This window comes from Mastigoproctus giganteus, chromosome 6, assembly GCF_048544385.1.
Source record: "Mastigoproctus giganteus isolate SK-2022 chromosome 6, ASM4854438v1, whole genome shotgun sequence".
Lineage (NCBI taxonomy): Eukaryota > Metazoa > Arthropoda > Arachnida > Uropygi > Thelyphonidae > Mastigoproctus > Mastigoproctus giganteus.
Window position 1 is genome coordinate 148,230,526 of NC_143580.1, and position 19,070 is coordinate 148,249,595.

General features: G+C 37.6%; 1 protein-coding gene across 1 annotated transcript in view; it reads right to left on the minus strand.

Annotated features, from left to right (window-relative positions):
* Positions 1–19,070, minus strand: part of l(2)dtl (WD40 domain-containing protein denticleless) — a 227,020-nt gene that overhangs the window by 97,657 nt on the left and 110,293 nt on the right. The window contains exon 9 of the mRNA XM_090376313.1: positions 15,720–15,823. Coding sequence (XP_090232439.1) covers positions 15,720–15,823 — 104 coding nt within the window. The remainder of the gene's footprint in view (positions 1–15,719; positions 15,824–19,070) is intronic.

The following is a 19,070-nucleotide window of genomic DNA, read 5'->3' on the forward strand; positions in this document are numbered from 1 at the left end:
GAGTAGCAGTAATGCCAGAGTAACATATCAACTGTGACAAACTACCTCAGCGTAGTGGAGAATGAAAAAGACCTGGGGGTAATTGAGCAGTCAGATATGAACTTTTCTGAGCAGTGCAGACAGTCTGCAAGAGTAGCCAATGGTGTCTTGTCAATGATATACAGGAATTTTTCTAGCAGGGATAAGCAAGTCATTATCCCCTTGTATAAGTTAATGGTCAGGCCACAAGTTGAGTGTTTATACAGGTCTGGAGGCCTCATTTTAGGAAGAATGTAGAGCTGCTGGAAAGAATACAGAGCAGGGCAACAAGATTGGTGAGGAGAACTTCGTAAGAGGAACCGCTCTTATGAAGAAAGGCTTAAGTTGTGCAAATTGCAGCATCTAGAGACACGGCACTTGCGAAATTATCTGATTGTTTGGTTGAATGGTTTGAGCAAGCCGAATGCTGATGGGATTCTTCCTCTTGCCCAGATTAATCACCCGAGGAGACAAATTCAAAGTGAGGAAAGACAGTTGCAGAATAGATGCGCAGAAATTTGCCTTTAGCCAGCAGCGGATGGTTGATTGCTGTAACAGACTTCCATCTGTCATTGTGGAAGTTGACAGTTTAAATAAATTCAAGGCAGAACTAGATAAACATTTGGAGTAAACGGATGGATAAAATAGGAAGGTTTTTTTGTTTTTGGCTGATGCTGTATAAGCTTGCTTTTTTGCATCACGTGCCTCTAGGCAGGCTAAATGATACTAACAAGTCTCTCAACATACACTCCCTCCTATCATGTCCAGGCAGAATTACAGACATTTTCAAATTCAATCTAAACATGCATCCTTTTCCCAACATTGTTCTGTACTTATTAATAAGTCCCTAGATCTCCTACTCTTAATATCACCTTTTGTGCCCTTAAAAATATGTTCTACAATGTCATCTACTTTTGCCCCTGGAAGACATACCCTGGTCCTATTCCATCTATCCTTCTTGCACAACATAGTTTCCATTTCCCTTGACAATAGAGTCACTGACAATAACTACCTCCTGAGGGACCAGTGCCTTGGGTATTGCTGCTGTGTTGCCCGATGCACAAGTGTGATCTCTCACATTGATTTGGGCAGCTGAGAGCATGATGGACCCACCCATTTTAATTCCTTTGAGGGCATCCACTCTACTCTTCAAGCTCTCAATAATGCTTACCAGAATGCTGAGTTGGCTAATTTCTTCCCACGCTCTGCAGCAAACACAAAGATTCTCCCTCAGTTGTATTATGTTCTCTTCCAGAAAGTCCTGCAAACATAGCACAATTAGCACATTTTGCTAGGCTGTGAGTATGGCATTCCATTTATGGAAATACTCCAGTCTATGAGAGGGCTCAGGCCTCTTCAAATAAGTGACAAGTGGCAAAACCACAATACTATCATGGAGGAATTCCCATTCAGTTCTCCTCCTAGCCACAGCATTCCAGCTTTTTTGAGCCCGTTGCTTTGCTCCTCCATTCTGAGGCATGATTTCCATTTAAATTCAAGTAATTGACAATACTACACTAAGCTAATATATATCTAAATGCAATAATATGTATTGCACTATAAAATTTACATTACACTAAACCATTACATTCATAGAGCTTTAAATTAGTTATAGCCTTACTAAAAGGGGGTTTGGGAACGAGAGCAGCCTGTGCGGACGAAGCTCTTTGACGCTCTTGGAACAGAGAAGTTTTTCCTGATTTATTTTCTGATTTATTAGCTTAAATTGGCATATTAACTTATTTTCTAGAGTAGCTTTATATTCCTAGTTACGATACTTAGTTTAAAGTTTAACTTAGACAGAGATTTTGTAGGTATTACTTAGTATCGGTAACGGTATCAAATCCATGTGTTACAAATTGAATGAGAGGTTTTTTTTTTTTTTTTAAACCAAATTTAGTCGATTTATTAACTAATTGTTATATCAAATTATCTTCTATAAGTAGATCATAGACCTAGTCAGGATCCTTAGTTTATTCTAAATTGAGATAGCGAGATTTGGAAGCTAATCAATACTTACGAGTCCTAGAAGTACCGTTTGTAAATTCCCGCCATTTTTACACGATAGCATAAGCTTAGTGTAGTATAGTGCATAATATATAGTATGAATCAGAGCTGTATTACTCAATATGTTCTACGTTGGTAATAATATAGTAAATTGATAAGAGGAGTTTACCTCAATATAGTACGTGGAACACTTCCGTATGATACCCTCCAGAAATTAAAACGAAAAAATCGACAACTTACCGGTACATTAAAGTAAAATATAAATAATTAAAGTGAAATATAAATAATTAAATAATCAATTTAACACAATTCAAAATCAATTCAAAACAATTAAAATTCAAATTAACGCAATTAAAAGAATCTAACGAAAATATTCAAAACGATTTTCCTTCCTAAGGAAAATCGTTTTGAATATTTCAGTGGCGCGGTGAGCTGGAGCATTATCGTGATGGAGGTACCAGGTGTCCATTCTTGACTTTGGCCGCAGGTTCTTCATAGATCCAATGACTTTAGGCAGGCATTGTTCAGTATACCACTTAGCTGTGACTGTCTTCTGCGTGTCCAAAACGACATGTTCCACAATTCCACTCGATTTGAAAAATACAGCTATCATTTTCTTCTTTACAGATCGGGATTTTCTGACAATTACGGGTGTGTCGTCGTCATCAAAGACCCAAACTTTGTTTTGAGCCTTGGTCGGCAGATCGTAATAGTACAGCCAAGTCTCGTCACCTGTCACGATGTTGTTCACATACCGAGATTGTCCCTTATCAAACTTTTTTAACATCTCCTGGCACCAAGTCACACGTCGTGTCATCTGCTCTTCAGTCAGTTGATGCGGCACCCAGAGAGAACAAAGTTTCTTCACGTGCAAATGATCTTGCAGAATCGAACGAATTGCTGGTGCATTTAGGCCCAAAGTATCCTCTATCTGTTGGTAGGTCACTCGCCTGTTTTCGTCAAGCATTTTCCTCACAGCAGTAACGTTTTCCTCCGTAACTGACGTTCGTGGCCTTCCCGGCCTCTCAGAATCCTCCAGAGTGAAATTTCCCCTTTGGAATTCTCTATACCACCTGAATATCGTTGTACGATGTAGACAATCATCATCTAGTGCAAGAGTCATTTCTTCTAAGCACTGGTCTATGGTTAAACCACGCACGAAATTATACCGCAAAACTGTCCTTATCTCATTTCGTGACCACGATGCCATCGCAAGCACTTTACACTCTCACTACTAATGAATAACTGAGCCCATCGACTTGGCGCGGCGGCTACTATGCACGTATGAACATGTCTCAACATGCAGCAACAAGCAGCTTCCTGTGATTCATTGTTGCGTCATATTGCAAAACTTTCCTAGTACCCTTTGTATATATAACAACTTAACCGTAACAAATAATTAATACATAACTATAGTGGTACATGTGAACGGAAGTTGTATAAAGGGAACTCATAGAAAACACTCGATACCAAAAAAATAAATATAGCGTTATAACTGTTTTGGGATATAACTTAAGGATTTAATTTTGTTCTGAAATTGAAATTTTATTGAATTAAATCGGAATCATGACTCAGACCAGAGCAGCAAAGCAAAAGGCTCAAGCTGATGGGAGTGCTGTGGCTCAGGAGAGAACTGAGGGGGGCAGTTGCCCTCTGAATCACAGTCTTTTAAAATGCACTGTTGTGTGTGTGCACGATGTAAGGAGTGCAAGGAAATCAGGCGACAACTCAGCGTTGTTATGGGCCTTTATGAGAGCTTGAAGGACAGGGTGGATGCCCTCAAAGGAAATAATTTGAGGGACCCATCAAGCTCTCAGCTGCCCACATCAACGCCAGAGCTTGCACTTGGTCATCAGGCAACACAGAGGCAGCCCCCTAGGCAGAATGCGCTGGTCCCACAGGAACTAGTAGTTGTTGGTGACTCTATTGTCAGGGAAACGGGGAACATGCTTTGTAAAAAGGATAGGTGGAATAGGACCAGGGTATGTCTGCCAGGGGCAAAGGTTGATGATGTTTTGGAGCGGATATCATCTTTTAAGGGCACAAAAGGTGATATAGTTGTACACGTTGGCACAAATGATATTAAGAGTAGGAGACCGGCGGAATTACTTAGCAAGTACAGGTCACTGTTGAAAAAAAGCCGTGAATTAGGGTTGAATTTGAAAGTGTCTGCAATTCTGCCCAGACACGATAGGAGGGAGTATATGATGAGAGCCTTGTCAATCAATTCGGCCCTGGAGGGATTGTGCAAGGCTCAAGGGGTAGAATTTTTTTCAGCCTGGACTGTACTTGTTAGCAGGAGAGATTGCTTCTACAGGGATGGGATACGCTTAAATAGAAAGGGTGCAAGAATTTTTGCTGATGCTGTCGAGGCAATGTTAGGAGGGTCGGAAAACTGCTAGTTGGGGGGGGGGATACAAGGACTAATAAATTAACAGTAGCCACTGGCAGAGGTGGAAGTGATTCTTGCACTGCTTCTATTGAAATGAGCAGAAGCCTGAAAAACAAGATGCAGTATATTTCAGAGACTGCTGAGAGTCATTGCGGTACAAGTAAACACAAGGGTTGTGTTAGGGTAGCTAGGAATAGAAACAGGTGCATGTATATCTGCGTGTACACCAATGCCAGGAGTTTGGTAAATAAATTTGATGAATTTGAGGTATTGCTCAAAACATCAAAGGCAGATATTGTTGGGATATCAGAGACTTGGTGTCACACAGATATAAGGAATGCAATGTGTATAGAAAGGATAGACAGGACAGGAGGGGAGGAAGGGTTATGCTATTAGTTAAGAAACACATAAAATCCAAGGAAGTGAAGCCAGTCGACATCAATGGACAGGGCAGTATCGAGTCAGTTTGGTGTGACATAAGCATAGGGAAATCAAAATTGAGAGTAGGAGTGTGCTATAAGCCTAATGACTCTGATGAGTATAATAAGATATTGTACAGGGAAATAGAGTGGGCCAGTAAATCAGAGTCTTATAATGGGGGATTTTAATTTCCCAGATATTGACTGGAATTTGTGGGTTGGTCACTCACACACACTAGCAAGGCTTTTGTGGATTTATTGGATGATTGTTTTCTACATCAGTACGTTCGTGCGGCAACAAGAGGGAGCAATACTCTTGATCTGATTATCAGTAGTGATTCTTCATGCATTAAGAATCTGCAGATAAATGAACCACTAGGTGGCAGTGATCACAGTGTGTTGAAGTGGGATTTACTCAATGAGGTAACTACCATCAGAGGTAAAGGGAAGGGTTTTTGTTTTCGTAAAGGCGACTATGATGGTCTGAGACAGTATTTAAATTCTATACAGTGGGACCAACTGATGATGTTACCAACAGCAAACTCAAAATGGGAAGCATTCAAGGAACTAATCTTGGAAGTTACCAGGCTTTACATACCAACTAAGAAATATTGTTCAAGGTTTAGGCCTAAATGGTTGTCAGATGAACTAATGAGACATGTGGCAGAGAAGAAAAATGCATGGAATACATACAAATTAATGGGTGACATGGAAGCCTATGATAGATATAAGTTGGTCTGTAACCAAGTCACAAAGGAGATTAGGCAGGCAAAGGCAGACTACGAAAAATCCTTGGCAAAGGATGCAAAGAAAAACAGAAAAGAGTTCTTTACCTATTTAAACTCAAGAAGGAAAGGGATGAATCAGATTGGTCCACTGGATATTGATGGTTCAACAGTTGAGGATCCTGCTCAGGTGGCTAACAATCTAAACGAGTATTTTGCATCTACATTCACGCATGAGGAGTTATTCAGGAAGGAGAATGACGTCGGTAAAGTAAACATTGGCAATGAGCTAGATGATTTTGTAATAACTGAGAGGAAAGTGGAGGAGAAATTGTTGAGGATAAACATAAAAAAGGCACCTGGGGTGGATGGGATCTATCCAGTTATATTAAAGGAGGCAGCAAAGGAAGTAAGCAAACCCCTAGCCATAATTATGAGAGCTTCTTTGGACTCAGGGGAGGTACCCATAGACTGGAGATATGCAAATGTAACCCCAATTCACAAAGGAGGATCAAAGGCTGACACAAGTAATTATAGACCTGTTAGTTTAACTTCTGTTCCAGGTAAATTAATGGAAGCACTGGTTAAAGAAGCACTGCAGGATCATCTAGACAAGAATTCAGTTATAGCTCAGACGCAGCATGGTTTTGTTCAGGGCAGGTCTTGCCTGAATAATTTGATTGGATATTATGATGTAGTCACAAAAGAACTGGATGCAAGGAATAACTTTGATATTATATATTTCGATCTTAGAAAGGCTTTTGATACTGTTGCACATGGAAGACTGCTGCACAAATTGGAGCAGTGTGGCATTGGAGGCAAATTGCTGCTATGGATAAGGGGATGGTTGAGTGGCAGAAGACAGAGAGTGGTAATCAATGGACACTGCTCAACGTGGACTAATGTTATTAGTGGAGTTCCTCAGGGTTCAGTGTTGGGTCCGTTGTTGTTTTCGGTGTTTATGAATGATATTGATGATGGTATATCAAGTTTAATGTCCAAGTTTGCAGATGATACAAAGGTTGGCAGGGTTGTTAAGGACACTACTGACGCTATGCTGCTGCAACAGGATCTGGAAAGGTTGAACAGATGGGCTGAGAGGTGGCAAATGAAGTTTAACATTGACAAATGTAAAGTACTACATATGGGAAACAGTAACCACAGAGCAATGTATCAACTCTGCGGTACTACACTGACAGTGGTGGAGAATGAAAAGGACCTGGGGGTAATTGTGCAGGCAGATATGAAGTTCTCTGAGCAGTGCAGATGAGCTGCAAGAGTAGCTCATGGTGTCTTGTCAATGATATACAGGAATTTTTCTAGCAGGGATAAGGAGGTGATTATTCCCTTGTATAAGGCAATGGTTAGGCCACATCTTGAGTACTGTATACAGGTCTGGAGGCCTCATTTCAAGAAGGATGTAGAGCTGCTGGAACGGGTACAGAGAAGGGCAACAAGATTAGTGAATGGAACAAAGGGTTGCTCTTACGAAGAAATTCTTAAGTTTTGCAAATTACAGAGTGTAGAGACTAGGCACCGGTGAGGTGATCTGATAGAGGTGTATAAGGATTTGAATGGTTTGAGCATGCTCAATGCCAATTGGATTCTTCATCTTGCTCAGAATAATCAGCTCAGAGGGCATAAATTCAAATTGAGGAAGGACGGATGTCGGATAGATGTGCGGAAATTTGCCTTTGGCCAGCGGGTGGTTGGTTGGTGGAACCGACTTCCATCACTTGTTGTTGAAGTTGATAGCCTAAACAAATTTAAGGCTCAACTGGACAGGTATTTCGAACGAACGGAGGGGTGAAATGGAAGTGGTGTGTTTTTTTTTGTTTTTTTTTTGGCTGATGCTGAATAAGCTTGCTTTCTTTCATCATATGCCTCTACTAATGCTAATACTAATGCTAACCGTTTGACAGTCTATCCTCATTTATTCTTTTAACAAGGTAATTTGAAAATATTTGCTGTTATAATAATCAGACTCACTCATCATGATTGGAGCCTTGGTCAAAAAACATTAACCACTGTATACAAGGCTCCCCACTTTCAAGAGTAAACTATGCATATTACAATGGTTTTCTTTTACTTTTATTCAAAATGTGTAGAACTGTCTCGACTCCTGCCTTATAAATATTGTCTAGCTCCATGCCCCTTGACTTATTCTCAGTTTTTCAAAGATTTTGCTATTTCATTAAAAAGAATATCCTTCTTGACTATAACAGCACTCAAATTATTCAATCTAAAGATTTGAAAAGAGAAAAAAATCAGTCTTTAATATCCTTATGTCCAGGTGGCATCAACATTGCACTGACTCCCCTAAGGGTCAAGTCACTAACCTTTTATCAGTGATGTTAATTTTATTAATAAAAGTATTGAAATGGTTTTTACCAAATCTATATTCTTGTTTCCTTCTTATTGGGCATGGCTCTCTAAATGCAAAATTGGCTCCACTTAATCTTTGTTTTTTGTTGTGCGGTCAAGATTTTTGAGCACGTTCTATTTATGATGATTTTCGTCAATCCCCCACCTTTTTTTTCTCTCATCAGCATAATCTTACAAAATCAGGAATCCAGTGTTTCGTTTAAACAAGACTAATTTTATTGCCTTTCAAAATTTTGTTTCTTTCACTTTTTCGTCATCGGAAGTCATTTATGGGATGCCAGTAGTGGTTTGACTTCCAATATAGTAACAGAGTTATCCTAAATTTAAAATTTTATTTAATTTTCATTTATTTTATTTTTCTGATGCCCTGGGTTTGGCTACTTAGAGTACAAGATTTATTGCTGGTACCCAGTGGTATAGCACTACCTTCAGTGGATGTGGAATTTCACCCTTTAGGGTGGACAAATGTTTGTTTTTTTGTTTTTGTTTGTTATTTGGTTTTTAGGAGCATTAGCAACTGAGGCCATATTGCTCCGGGGATATGCGGTGGTCATTCTGACCTTTCTACATCCTCCGTATTTGGTGGGCATGGGCTCGAACCCCGGTCTAATCAAGAAGCGTGTGCTACGCACTGTTGCTCCTGCCCACCTGGCTACAGAGGTGCCGGGTGGACTACAATTTTAGTGCCTGAAGTCCAGCATTAGCATTAGTAGAGGCATTTGATGCAAGAAAGCAAGCTTATGCAGAATCAGCCAAAAAAAAAAAAAAAAACGACTTCCACTTCACCCCTCTGTTCGTTCGAAATACCTGTCCAGCTGAGCCTTAAACTTATTTAGGCTATCAACTTCCACGACAAGGGATGGAAGTCTGTTCCACCAACCAACCACCCACTGGCTAAAGGCAAATTTCCGCATGTCTATCCTACATCTGTCTTTTCTCAATTTGTGCATGCTCAATCCATTCAAGGCTTTATACACCTCTATCAGATCACCTCGCTGGTGCCTAGTCTCCAGACACTGTAATTTGCAAAACTTAAGCCTTTCTTCGTAAGAGCACCCCTTTGTTCCATTCGCTAATCTTGTTGCCCTTCTCTGTACTCGTTCCAGCAGCTCTACATCCTTCTTGAAATGAGGCCTCCAGACCTGTATACAGTACTCTAGGTGTGGCCTGACCATTGCCTTATACAAAGAAATAATCACCTCCTTATCCCTGCTAGAAAAATTCCTATATATCATTGACAATACACCATGAGCTACTCTTGCAGCCAGTCTGCACTGCTCAGAGAACTTCATATCTGCCTGCACAACCACCCCCAGGTCCCTTTCATTCTCTACCACTGTCAGTGTAGTACCACAGAGTTGATACATTGCTCTGGGGTTGCTGTTTCCCATATGTAGTACTTTACATTTGTCAATGTTAAACTTCATTTGCCATCTCTCAGTGCATCTGCTCAACCTTTTCAGATCCTGTTGCAGCAGCATAGTGTCAGTAGTGTCCTTGACAACCCTGCCAACATTCATATCATCTGCAAACTTGGACATTAAGCTTGATATATCATCATCAATATCATTTATAAATACAGAAAACAATAATGGACCCAATACTGAACCCTGAGGGACTCCACTGATAACATTAGTCCACGATGAGCAGTGTCCATTGAATACCACTCTCTGTCTTCTCTCCCTCAACCACCCCTTTATCCATAGCAGCAATTTGCCTCCAATGCCACACTGCTTCAATTTGTGCAGCAGTCTTCCATGTGCAACAGTATCAAAAGCCTTTCTAAGATCGAAATATATAATATCAAAGTTATTCCCTGCATCCACTTCTTTTGTGACTACATCATAGTATCCAATCAAATTGGTCAGGCAAGACTTCCACTTAACAAAACCATGCTGTGTCCGAGCTATAACTGAAGTCTTGTCTGGATGATCCTGCAGTGCTTCTTTAACCAGTGCCTCCATTAATTTTCCTGGAACAAAAGTTAAACTCACAGGTCTATAATTACTTGTGTCAGCTTTTGATCCTCCTTTGTGAATTGGGGTCACATTTGCACATCTCCAGTCTGTGGGTACCTCCCCTGAGTCCAAGGAAGCTCTCATAATTATGGCTAAGGGTTTGCTTACTTCCTTTGCTGCCTCCTTTAATATAACTGGATAGATCCCATCCACCCCAGGTGCCTTTCTTGTCTTTATCTTCAACAATTTCTCCTCCACTTTACTCTCAGTTATTAGAAGACTCTCTAGCTTACTGCCAGAGTTGAATACACCTCTGGCATTCCCCTCGCTGAATAACTCCTCATGTGTGAATGTCGATGCAAAATATTAATTTAGTTTGTTAGCTACCTGAGCAGGATCATCAACAGCTGACCCACTGATATCAAGTGGACCAATCTGATTCATCCCCTTCCTTCTAGAGTTTACATAAGTAAAGAACTCTTTGCTGTTTTTCTTTGCATCCCTTGCCAAAGATTTCTTGTAATCTGCCTTCGCCTGCCTAACCTCCTTTGTTACTTGGTTATAGATCAACTTGTATCTATCATAGGCTTCTGTGTCACGTGTTAATTTGTATGTATCCCATGCATTTTTCTTCTCTGCCATATGTCTCATTAGTTCATCTGACATCCATTTAGGCCTAAACTTTGAACAATATTTCTTAGTTGGTATGTAAAGCCTAGTAGCTTCCAAGATAAGTTCTTTGAATGCTTTCCATTTTGAATTTACTGTTGGTCCCACTGTGTAGAATTTAAATACTGTCTCAGTCCATCGTAGTCGCCTTTACGAAAGCAATAACCCTTCCCTTTACCCCTAATGGTAGTTACATCTTTGAGTAAATCCCACTTCAGCACACTGTGATCACTGCCACCTAGTGGTTCATTTATCTGCAGATTCTTAATGCATGAAGAATCACTACTGAAAATCAAATCAAGACTATTACTCCCTCTAGTTGCCTCCCGAACATGCTGATGTAGAAAACAATCACCCAATAAATCCACAAAAGCCTTGCTAGTGTGTGAGTGACCAGCCCCCAAATTGAAGTCAATATCTAGGAAATTAAAATCCCCCATTATAAGAATCTCTGATTTACTGGCCCACTCTATTTCCCTGTACAGTTTCTTATTATACTCATCAGAGTCATTAGGCCTACAGCACGCTCCTACTCTCAATTTTGATCTCCCAATGCTTATGTCACACAAAACTGACTCGACACTGCACTGTCCAGCAATGTCGACTGGCTTCACTTCCTTGGATTTTATGTGTTTCTTAACTAATAGCATAACTCTTCTTCCCTTCCTATCCTGTCCTTGTTTTGCACTTAGTTGCGGCCCACCTCCTCATGGCATAGATGGACATTGGATAGGCTTTTTTCCTTCCAGGTGTCTAAGGTGTTTGCCTTCCTGGTCATCAAGTAGCCAAAAACAACTAAAAAACACACACTGCACAAACATAACATCACACACATATTTCTGACCTTTTACAGAGTTCTGTATTCATCCAACCTTTGCCTCTGGAAAAAGTTGGAGATCTATCATCCCAGACATACCCTGGTCCTATTCCACCTGTCTTTCTTAAAGAATATATTTCATGTTTCCTGAGCCCGTGTTACCTCCTGTGGGACCAGTGCACTCTGCTCCATGGAGGATCTTGTTTTGTCTTGTTTTATAGGAGTGTTATCTCCAGTTGTGTGCTAGGTGGCTAAGTGCTTGAAAGATCCCTCTTTTTAATTTCTTCGGGAGTATCATCTGCGTTCCTCAAACTCTCATATAAATCCATCAGAACACTGACTTGGTGCTTAAGCTCCTTGCAACCTCTGCAATGCGAGCATACAAAGACATTGCCTTTGGCCATATTGTGCATCACTCCAGATAATTGCCACTGATGATTATCTCCTGAACCAAAGCTTTGAGCTTTATGCTTTGCTACTCTTGTTTGAGGCATGATTCTAAACTAAATTTAATTTTAAATTATTGCACAAACTAAGAGGTAAGAGTATAATGATGCACCACTATTAGCAGATTTTGTCACAAAGTACATGCTAAGCTATTTTATTTTTAAATAATGCTACTGACCTTCTAATTTCTTTTCTAATCTGGTAATCATAAAAAGTATGATAGCTCACATTATTAGAACTTCCAAGTACTTGTTTACTACAATTTAAAGTGACTAGGACTATTAAAACACTACAATTACCACTATTACTACACCATAAGTTAATAATTACAAGATACAATATTAGCACCAAAATCACTGATTCATTTATCACAGTATGAATGTTAAGTTGTAACTTATTAAATCCTTAGCTAAATTTAAAATTACATCAACAAACACGACTAGGACTAATGAAACTATTTATTAAACACAATTTAGTTAATTAAATTTAAAAAAAGTCAATTTTCCAAAACTTATCCGTTTTCAGGAGCTTTTATTTTTACAAATTTATGGGCTGTAGCCCTGAACCAGTTCAATCTTGTATGAGACATGAAGACTAGCAGCCCACACATGAGGGAGCTATTTCAATAGCTAACTTAACCTGCTCTGCCCTTGATGAGCAATACTTTGGTGAGCAGCATGGCTGACTCAATAGCTGACCATGCCTACAATTATGATGTTTGTTTTTGGCTCAAGGCCCTCCATATTTTTACATCAAGTCCAATATAAACTTAACAGAGACAAGTATACATCTCATCATAGTCTCCATTATTTTATGCAATGACAACCACTGGCACAGTATCTTTGAGGCATTAACTGCTCATTCATCTTCAGAGAACAAATGACTTCTTTTCTTTCTTTCTTTCTCTTGTTCTACCCCCCTTTCCCCATCCCTACTTTCTTTTCTAGCATGAAGTGCAATGTGACATTCCACTGTATCGCTGTCACACTGTGTCCACATAGTATGAATTTCTGTGTTTCAGGACCATTCACAAGCTAAGAAATACAGCTCCAAAATCTTCTCTTTTCTGTGTATATTTATGCAATATATTTTATCATTATACTCTTAATTTATGTGTGTTTTTACTGATTTTATTTCTATTTCTATTTACATTATATCACTATTAAAATTAGTTATATTCTACTCAGCCAGTGTTACAAGAATTCTACCCACACCAGCCTCTAAATGCACTGGAATACTAAAAAAAACCAGTCCCTAAGACAAAAATTAATTATTGAAACTGAAAATAGTCTGGTACCATGCACAAGTTAAGGGCATTAGAAAAGTGAAGAACTTGTTAACATGGACTTCAATATACATAGATTGTAGGGTGAATGAATGACAAAGGAAAATTTAGTCTAAGGTTCCCAGCATTTTTGTAACTGCAACTTATTTTGACAATTTATTACGGCTTCGTGCCCTAAGTCATTTCAAACTGAAGAAAGAGAGTTTTTCCTCTACCAGGAAAATGTTTGGAAAAGATGCCAAATGCACTAAATGAAGACTATTTACATCTCTCTCTTGTGTATGCATGTTCGTGCACACACACACACAAAATCTATCATTCTTTTTAAACTGGTTGCATTTAATATTTAAATGCCATTGCAAAATAAATTTCCATTATAACAGTCCCACTTATAGTGCCATATTGCTTTTAACACTTTTTTTCAAGTCCCATGGTCAATCCTGTGAAGTACTATGCACTTTTTAACAGCTAATAGCATTCCCATTTATATTGCTTTGTTTTAAGATCCCAAGACGGAATAAACCCAGATATAAAAACCCTCCTTCCTCTTGATTTCTGGATTTAGAAAAAGATGATAGATGACTACATTCTAAGCATTGTTAATCATGCAGTTTGTTTAATTCATATTTAACTTGAACCTTTGAAGGTAGATAGGACTGCTCTACAATGCAGTAGAGCAGCCCTATTCATTATTACATTCACAAGCTCTCATCCTCTTTTTTTTTTTTAATTTAATATTATTCATCCACTTTCCTTGCTGTAAAAGTAATTAGTGTCCTCATATTTGTGCATTGTATGTTCATGTTTATACAGTTATACTTGAGATGTTTAGTTTAATTTAATAAATTTTTTTAAAAACTTTTCATTCTTTTTACTGAAAAAATGTTGAACTGGCCAAAACAGCAAGCATAGTACATTGAGAATGCAGGTTTCAACTTGCATATAAATCACTGCAAAAAAGCTTAAAAAAAAGCAATATTTAACCAAATTATCAATGAAAGAAAACAGAAAAATAGTGTCTTGCGGGGACCAGTCTCTTTGAAAGTGCTATAACTCAAGCTTACTGTTTTCAGTTTAGCAATTCACTGGAAAGAACTCCCACGCATATGGAACACTGTAGCCTCTCCACTCCTACAATTATTGAAATAAACCCGTACTTGATGTATTCTTCTATGTGCCATCTTTTTGCTGAAGTAATTTTCCAAATAAAGGTAAGAAATAATTTACAGTATTATGCTGTACTGATAACAAAAACATGTGGATTAGCAAAACTGTGCATAGCAAACAGCAAATCAATGCTTTATTAACAAAATGATTGTGCAGCTCCGACTGATCATGATTTAACAAACAAAAAAAAAAAATCTTGACAAAAGTGTTGCGACAAGTAGCAAAAAGTCTGGTATGGTTATATTAATTGTGATTTTATAATAGGTTAGGAATCACTAGCTTGGTTACTGGTGCACATATTATAACAAGTTTAAAAGAAAGGGAAAAATCAAAGTGTAGGAGGAAACAATGCCCATAGAAATATTTTTACAAAAGGAATGTAGAAAAGATTGAATATTAGAGGGGTAAATAAGTAAAAGAGAACTATTGGATTAATCCAATAGTTCTCTTTTAAAGAGAAATTATTTTTGATTCACTACCAAGATCTGGAAACAGTATTCTATGATAAGACAAATATGAGATATTTTAGTTTGTGTTTTCAAAGTGCCACACTTTAAAAGATACTCCATATAACTGAAATCTTCTTTTAATGACTTAATTGGTATGAGGTCGATGTATATTTAGAAATAAAATTATACTGTGAGCAAAGGTGAAAGCCTAGCTTTTTGTATGCTATGTAAGCCATAGATATAATATATGTGTGCCAAGTAAAAGTTTAATTAAGGCATTCCAAGTGGAGAAATATGATCTTGTCCATAAATCTTGGTATTGTTATAGGTTAAGCACAGGAAAAAGGTCACCCCCTAAAGAAAAAGACATGATTGAGTTTCTGCCATTTAAGCTGCAGTTATTATTCAATGATCTCCACAAAATGCCTAAAATGCCAATTTTCTAGTGGTAGGAAGAAATTACTGAGGTCAGCAGAGAGAAAGTCAGTTAAAGATGAGTAGGATATACCTTGATATGGGAAGAATAAGGAAATAATCAGCAAAAGTATGGAAATTAAAGTGGAAAGGAAAAGATGAAGAAAAACAGATGTTTTATGCAAACTACAGGAGGCTAGTTCTGGATGGATTTTTCAAATTAGTGAAAAGGTAACTCAAGCTGCGATTTAATTTGCACATTATGTCCGCAAATCTTGGTAACGCGATTACAGAATTTAAAATGGAAAGAAAAAATATTACAGATTTGCAATTTGTAATATTTTTTCTCTCCACAAAAAGTTTGAGAAGAAGCACCATAAGTTTAAACAATATTATTATGCTCACAAAGATGCTTGTATTGCTAACACATTTAATAATTCTTTCAGTAATAAAAAACATAATCATTCAAATATGATTTTATTTAATTTTATGAAAGAAAAAAAGTGGTAAAGGGAGAAAAAAAAGGAATATGAGCAATATAGTGAATATTTTATAAATGCAACTAACCATGGGCTTTAGTGCTTTCACCACAATACATAAGTTGATATGCGGGAATATGAGTTTTTTTCTGCATGCTGTATGTCTTTCGTAGATCCCAAACTTTGATAATTCTGTTATATATATATATAAAAGAAAAAAAATAACACCATTTTAGATTTAAAAAAAAAAAAAAAAAGGTTTCAAATTTAATAGACGCCTTGGCAAGTCACTACGTATCTTTATATAAAAATGTTTCATTTTATCAAATATTATTGTAATGAAAATGCCAGTTAAGAACAATAAAAATTTGTACCACTATGAAAAATAACCATTATAATGAAATTTATAAAAAGAAAGTCTTTAAACAATACGAACATACATCTTTAGTTTTCAGCAATGGCAATGTTGTAATGATGTACTAACTGAGCAGTTAATTGCCTGTTTCAGATTAGTGGCTTTAGATCTGTCTGTCCTCATAAAGCCCGATTTGAGTAATTTTTAAAGAGACAGGGGTTGTTTAATCAGAGCGACACATTTAATGAAATGTGCTGGCAGATGAGGTCCCAACATTGAAAATTATGTTTATTTATAGTTTTGTGTGTGAATTATAGTATCATCTGAGTGCTGCGCTTATTATGGTTTTACAAATTTGAAAATGAAAAACCCCACATCTATAATGTTTTTCTTTTGTTGAAAATAACAAGTATAAAAACAAATTTTTCATTTAAAAAATATAAAATTATAGTTATTAAATTTAATAAAAATTAAATAATTAAATCAAAGTTTTACTTTGATTTAATCAAGGGTATATATACACACACACACCTCTATATATATATATATATATATATATCAAGGGTGTACATACATATATATATATATAACCATATCAAGAGTAGAGGTCACCTGCACAGCAAATAAGAATGAGTGACACAGATGTAAAAATTAACAGTAAAACAATCTGTTAAAATAAAGAAAAAAATGCACAGCTATACAAAAGAAAAAATTTACAAGCCAGTCTTATAAGCTACACCCATATGATATTATTTTATTAAATTGAGCTAGCAAAGCTCAATTTACATAAGCTTTGCTAATTCTTTTATTAACTATTTATTATGAGACATGAAATACTTGAAAAATATATTTGGACTGCAGAATTAGAATTAATTAAATCAATAGTTCAATTGATCTCAAGTAGTAGTAGTAGTGGCATGTGATGCAAGAAAGCAAGTGTATGAGCTTATGCAGTATCAGCCAAAAAAAAAAAAAAAAAAAAATTTCACACAACCATTCCCTCTAAATGTTTGTCTAGTTCCTCCTTAAATTTATTTAACCTATCAACTTCCACAATGACAGATGAAAGTTTGTTCCAGCAATTAACCACCCACTGGCTAAAAGCAAATTTCCGCACATCTATTCTTCATCTGTCTTTCCTTAATTTGAATTTATGCCCCCTTAGGTTCGTAATCTGAACAAGTAGAAGAATCCTATCAGAATTCAGCGTGCTCAACCCACTCAAGGCCTTATACACCTCAATTAGATCACCACGCAGGTGCCTAGTCTCCAGCCACTGCAATTTGCAGAACTTAAGCCTCTCTTGGTAAGTGGATCCCTTCATTCCTCTCACCAATCTTGTTGCCCTTCTCTGTACATGCTCAAGCAAATCTACATCTTTCCTAAAATGAGGCCTCCAGACCTGTACGCAGTACTCAAGGCATGGCCTGACCATTGCCTTATACAGAGGGACAATCACCTCCTTTTTCCTGCTAGAAAAATTCCTATATATCATTGACAAAATCCCATGACCTGTCCTGGCAGACCGTCTGCATTGCTCAGAAAACGTCATATCTGACCGCACAATTACTCCCAGGTCTTTTTCATTTTCTACCACCTTAAGTTTAGTACCACACAGTTGGTACATTTGTCTGGGGTTACTTCTACCCATATGCAGTACTTTGCATTTGTCAAGGTTAAACTTCAGTTGCCACTTCTCAGCCCATCTGCCCAAATTTTCTAGATCCTGTTGCAGTAGCACACTGCCATTACTGTCATTAACAACCCTGCCAACCTTCGTATCATCTGCAAACTTCGACAATAAGCCTGATATACCTTCATCAATATCACTGATAAATATACAAAACAACAATGAACCCAACACCGAACCCTGTGTTGTTGTTATTTGGTTTTTAGGAGCATTAGCAACTAAGACCATATTGCTCCGGGGATATGCGGTGGTCATTACCTGAACTTTCCGGATCCTCCATATTTGGTGGTCACGGGCTCGAACCCCGGTCTAATCAAGAAGAGTGTACTAAGCACTGCTGCTCCTGCCCACCTGGCTACAGAGGCGCCCACTGAACCCTGTGGGACTCCACTAATAACATTAGTCCATGAAGAGCAGCACCCATTGATTATCACCCTCTGTCTTCTCCCCTCAACCATCCTTTTATCCATTGTAGCAATTTACCCTTAATACCATTCTGCTCCAATTTGTACAGTAGTTTTCCATGTGCAACAGTGTCAAAAGCTTTCTTGAAATCAAAGTAAATGACATAAAAATTATTTTTTGCATCCAGTTCCTTTGTAACCACATCATAATAACCAATCAAATTTGTCAGACAAGACTTTCCCTTAAGAAACCCATGCTGTGTCTGAATTATTGCTGCAGTCTTGTCTAGATGATCATGCAATGCATTTTTAACCAGTGACTCCATTATTTTACCCAGAACAGAAGTTAAACTAACTGGTCTGTAATTACTCGTGTCACCTTTCGATCCCCGTTTGTGAATTGGGGATACATATGTACATCTCCAGTCCGTGGGTACCTCCCCTGAATCCAAGGATGCTCTCATAATTATGGCTAAGGGTTTGCTTACTTCCTTTGCCACCTCCTTTAATATAACTGGATAGATCCCATACAAATATACACAAATTAACCTGGTTCAAGTCATATTTAAATCCATCAGTCCATATTTGAAAATGAACACTAACGAGAATATAACAATTTGTTTACTTTAAGATATTTTTGAAGTGAAATAGACTTTAAGCCTTCTGCACAGATAATCTCAGTCAGGAAATCCATGCAATATATATATATTTTTAATGCTTATCTGTATTTACAGGTGCAATAAAATTTTATTATAGCAGGTGACAGAAATAGAGTAGAAACACACAAATGGCATTAGTAACTGGGATTGGATTCACATATTTACAGTATTAAAAGCTAAAAATTAAACATTTAAACTTTCTTGTTTTTGGTTAATTTTTTCAATTTTCCATAGGCACTGTTCTTCTGAATTGGCTTCTATAATTCCTGCTTTCTCTTCCAAACCACTCCAAACACAAGCAGCAACCAATCAGCATCTTTTTATTCTCCAA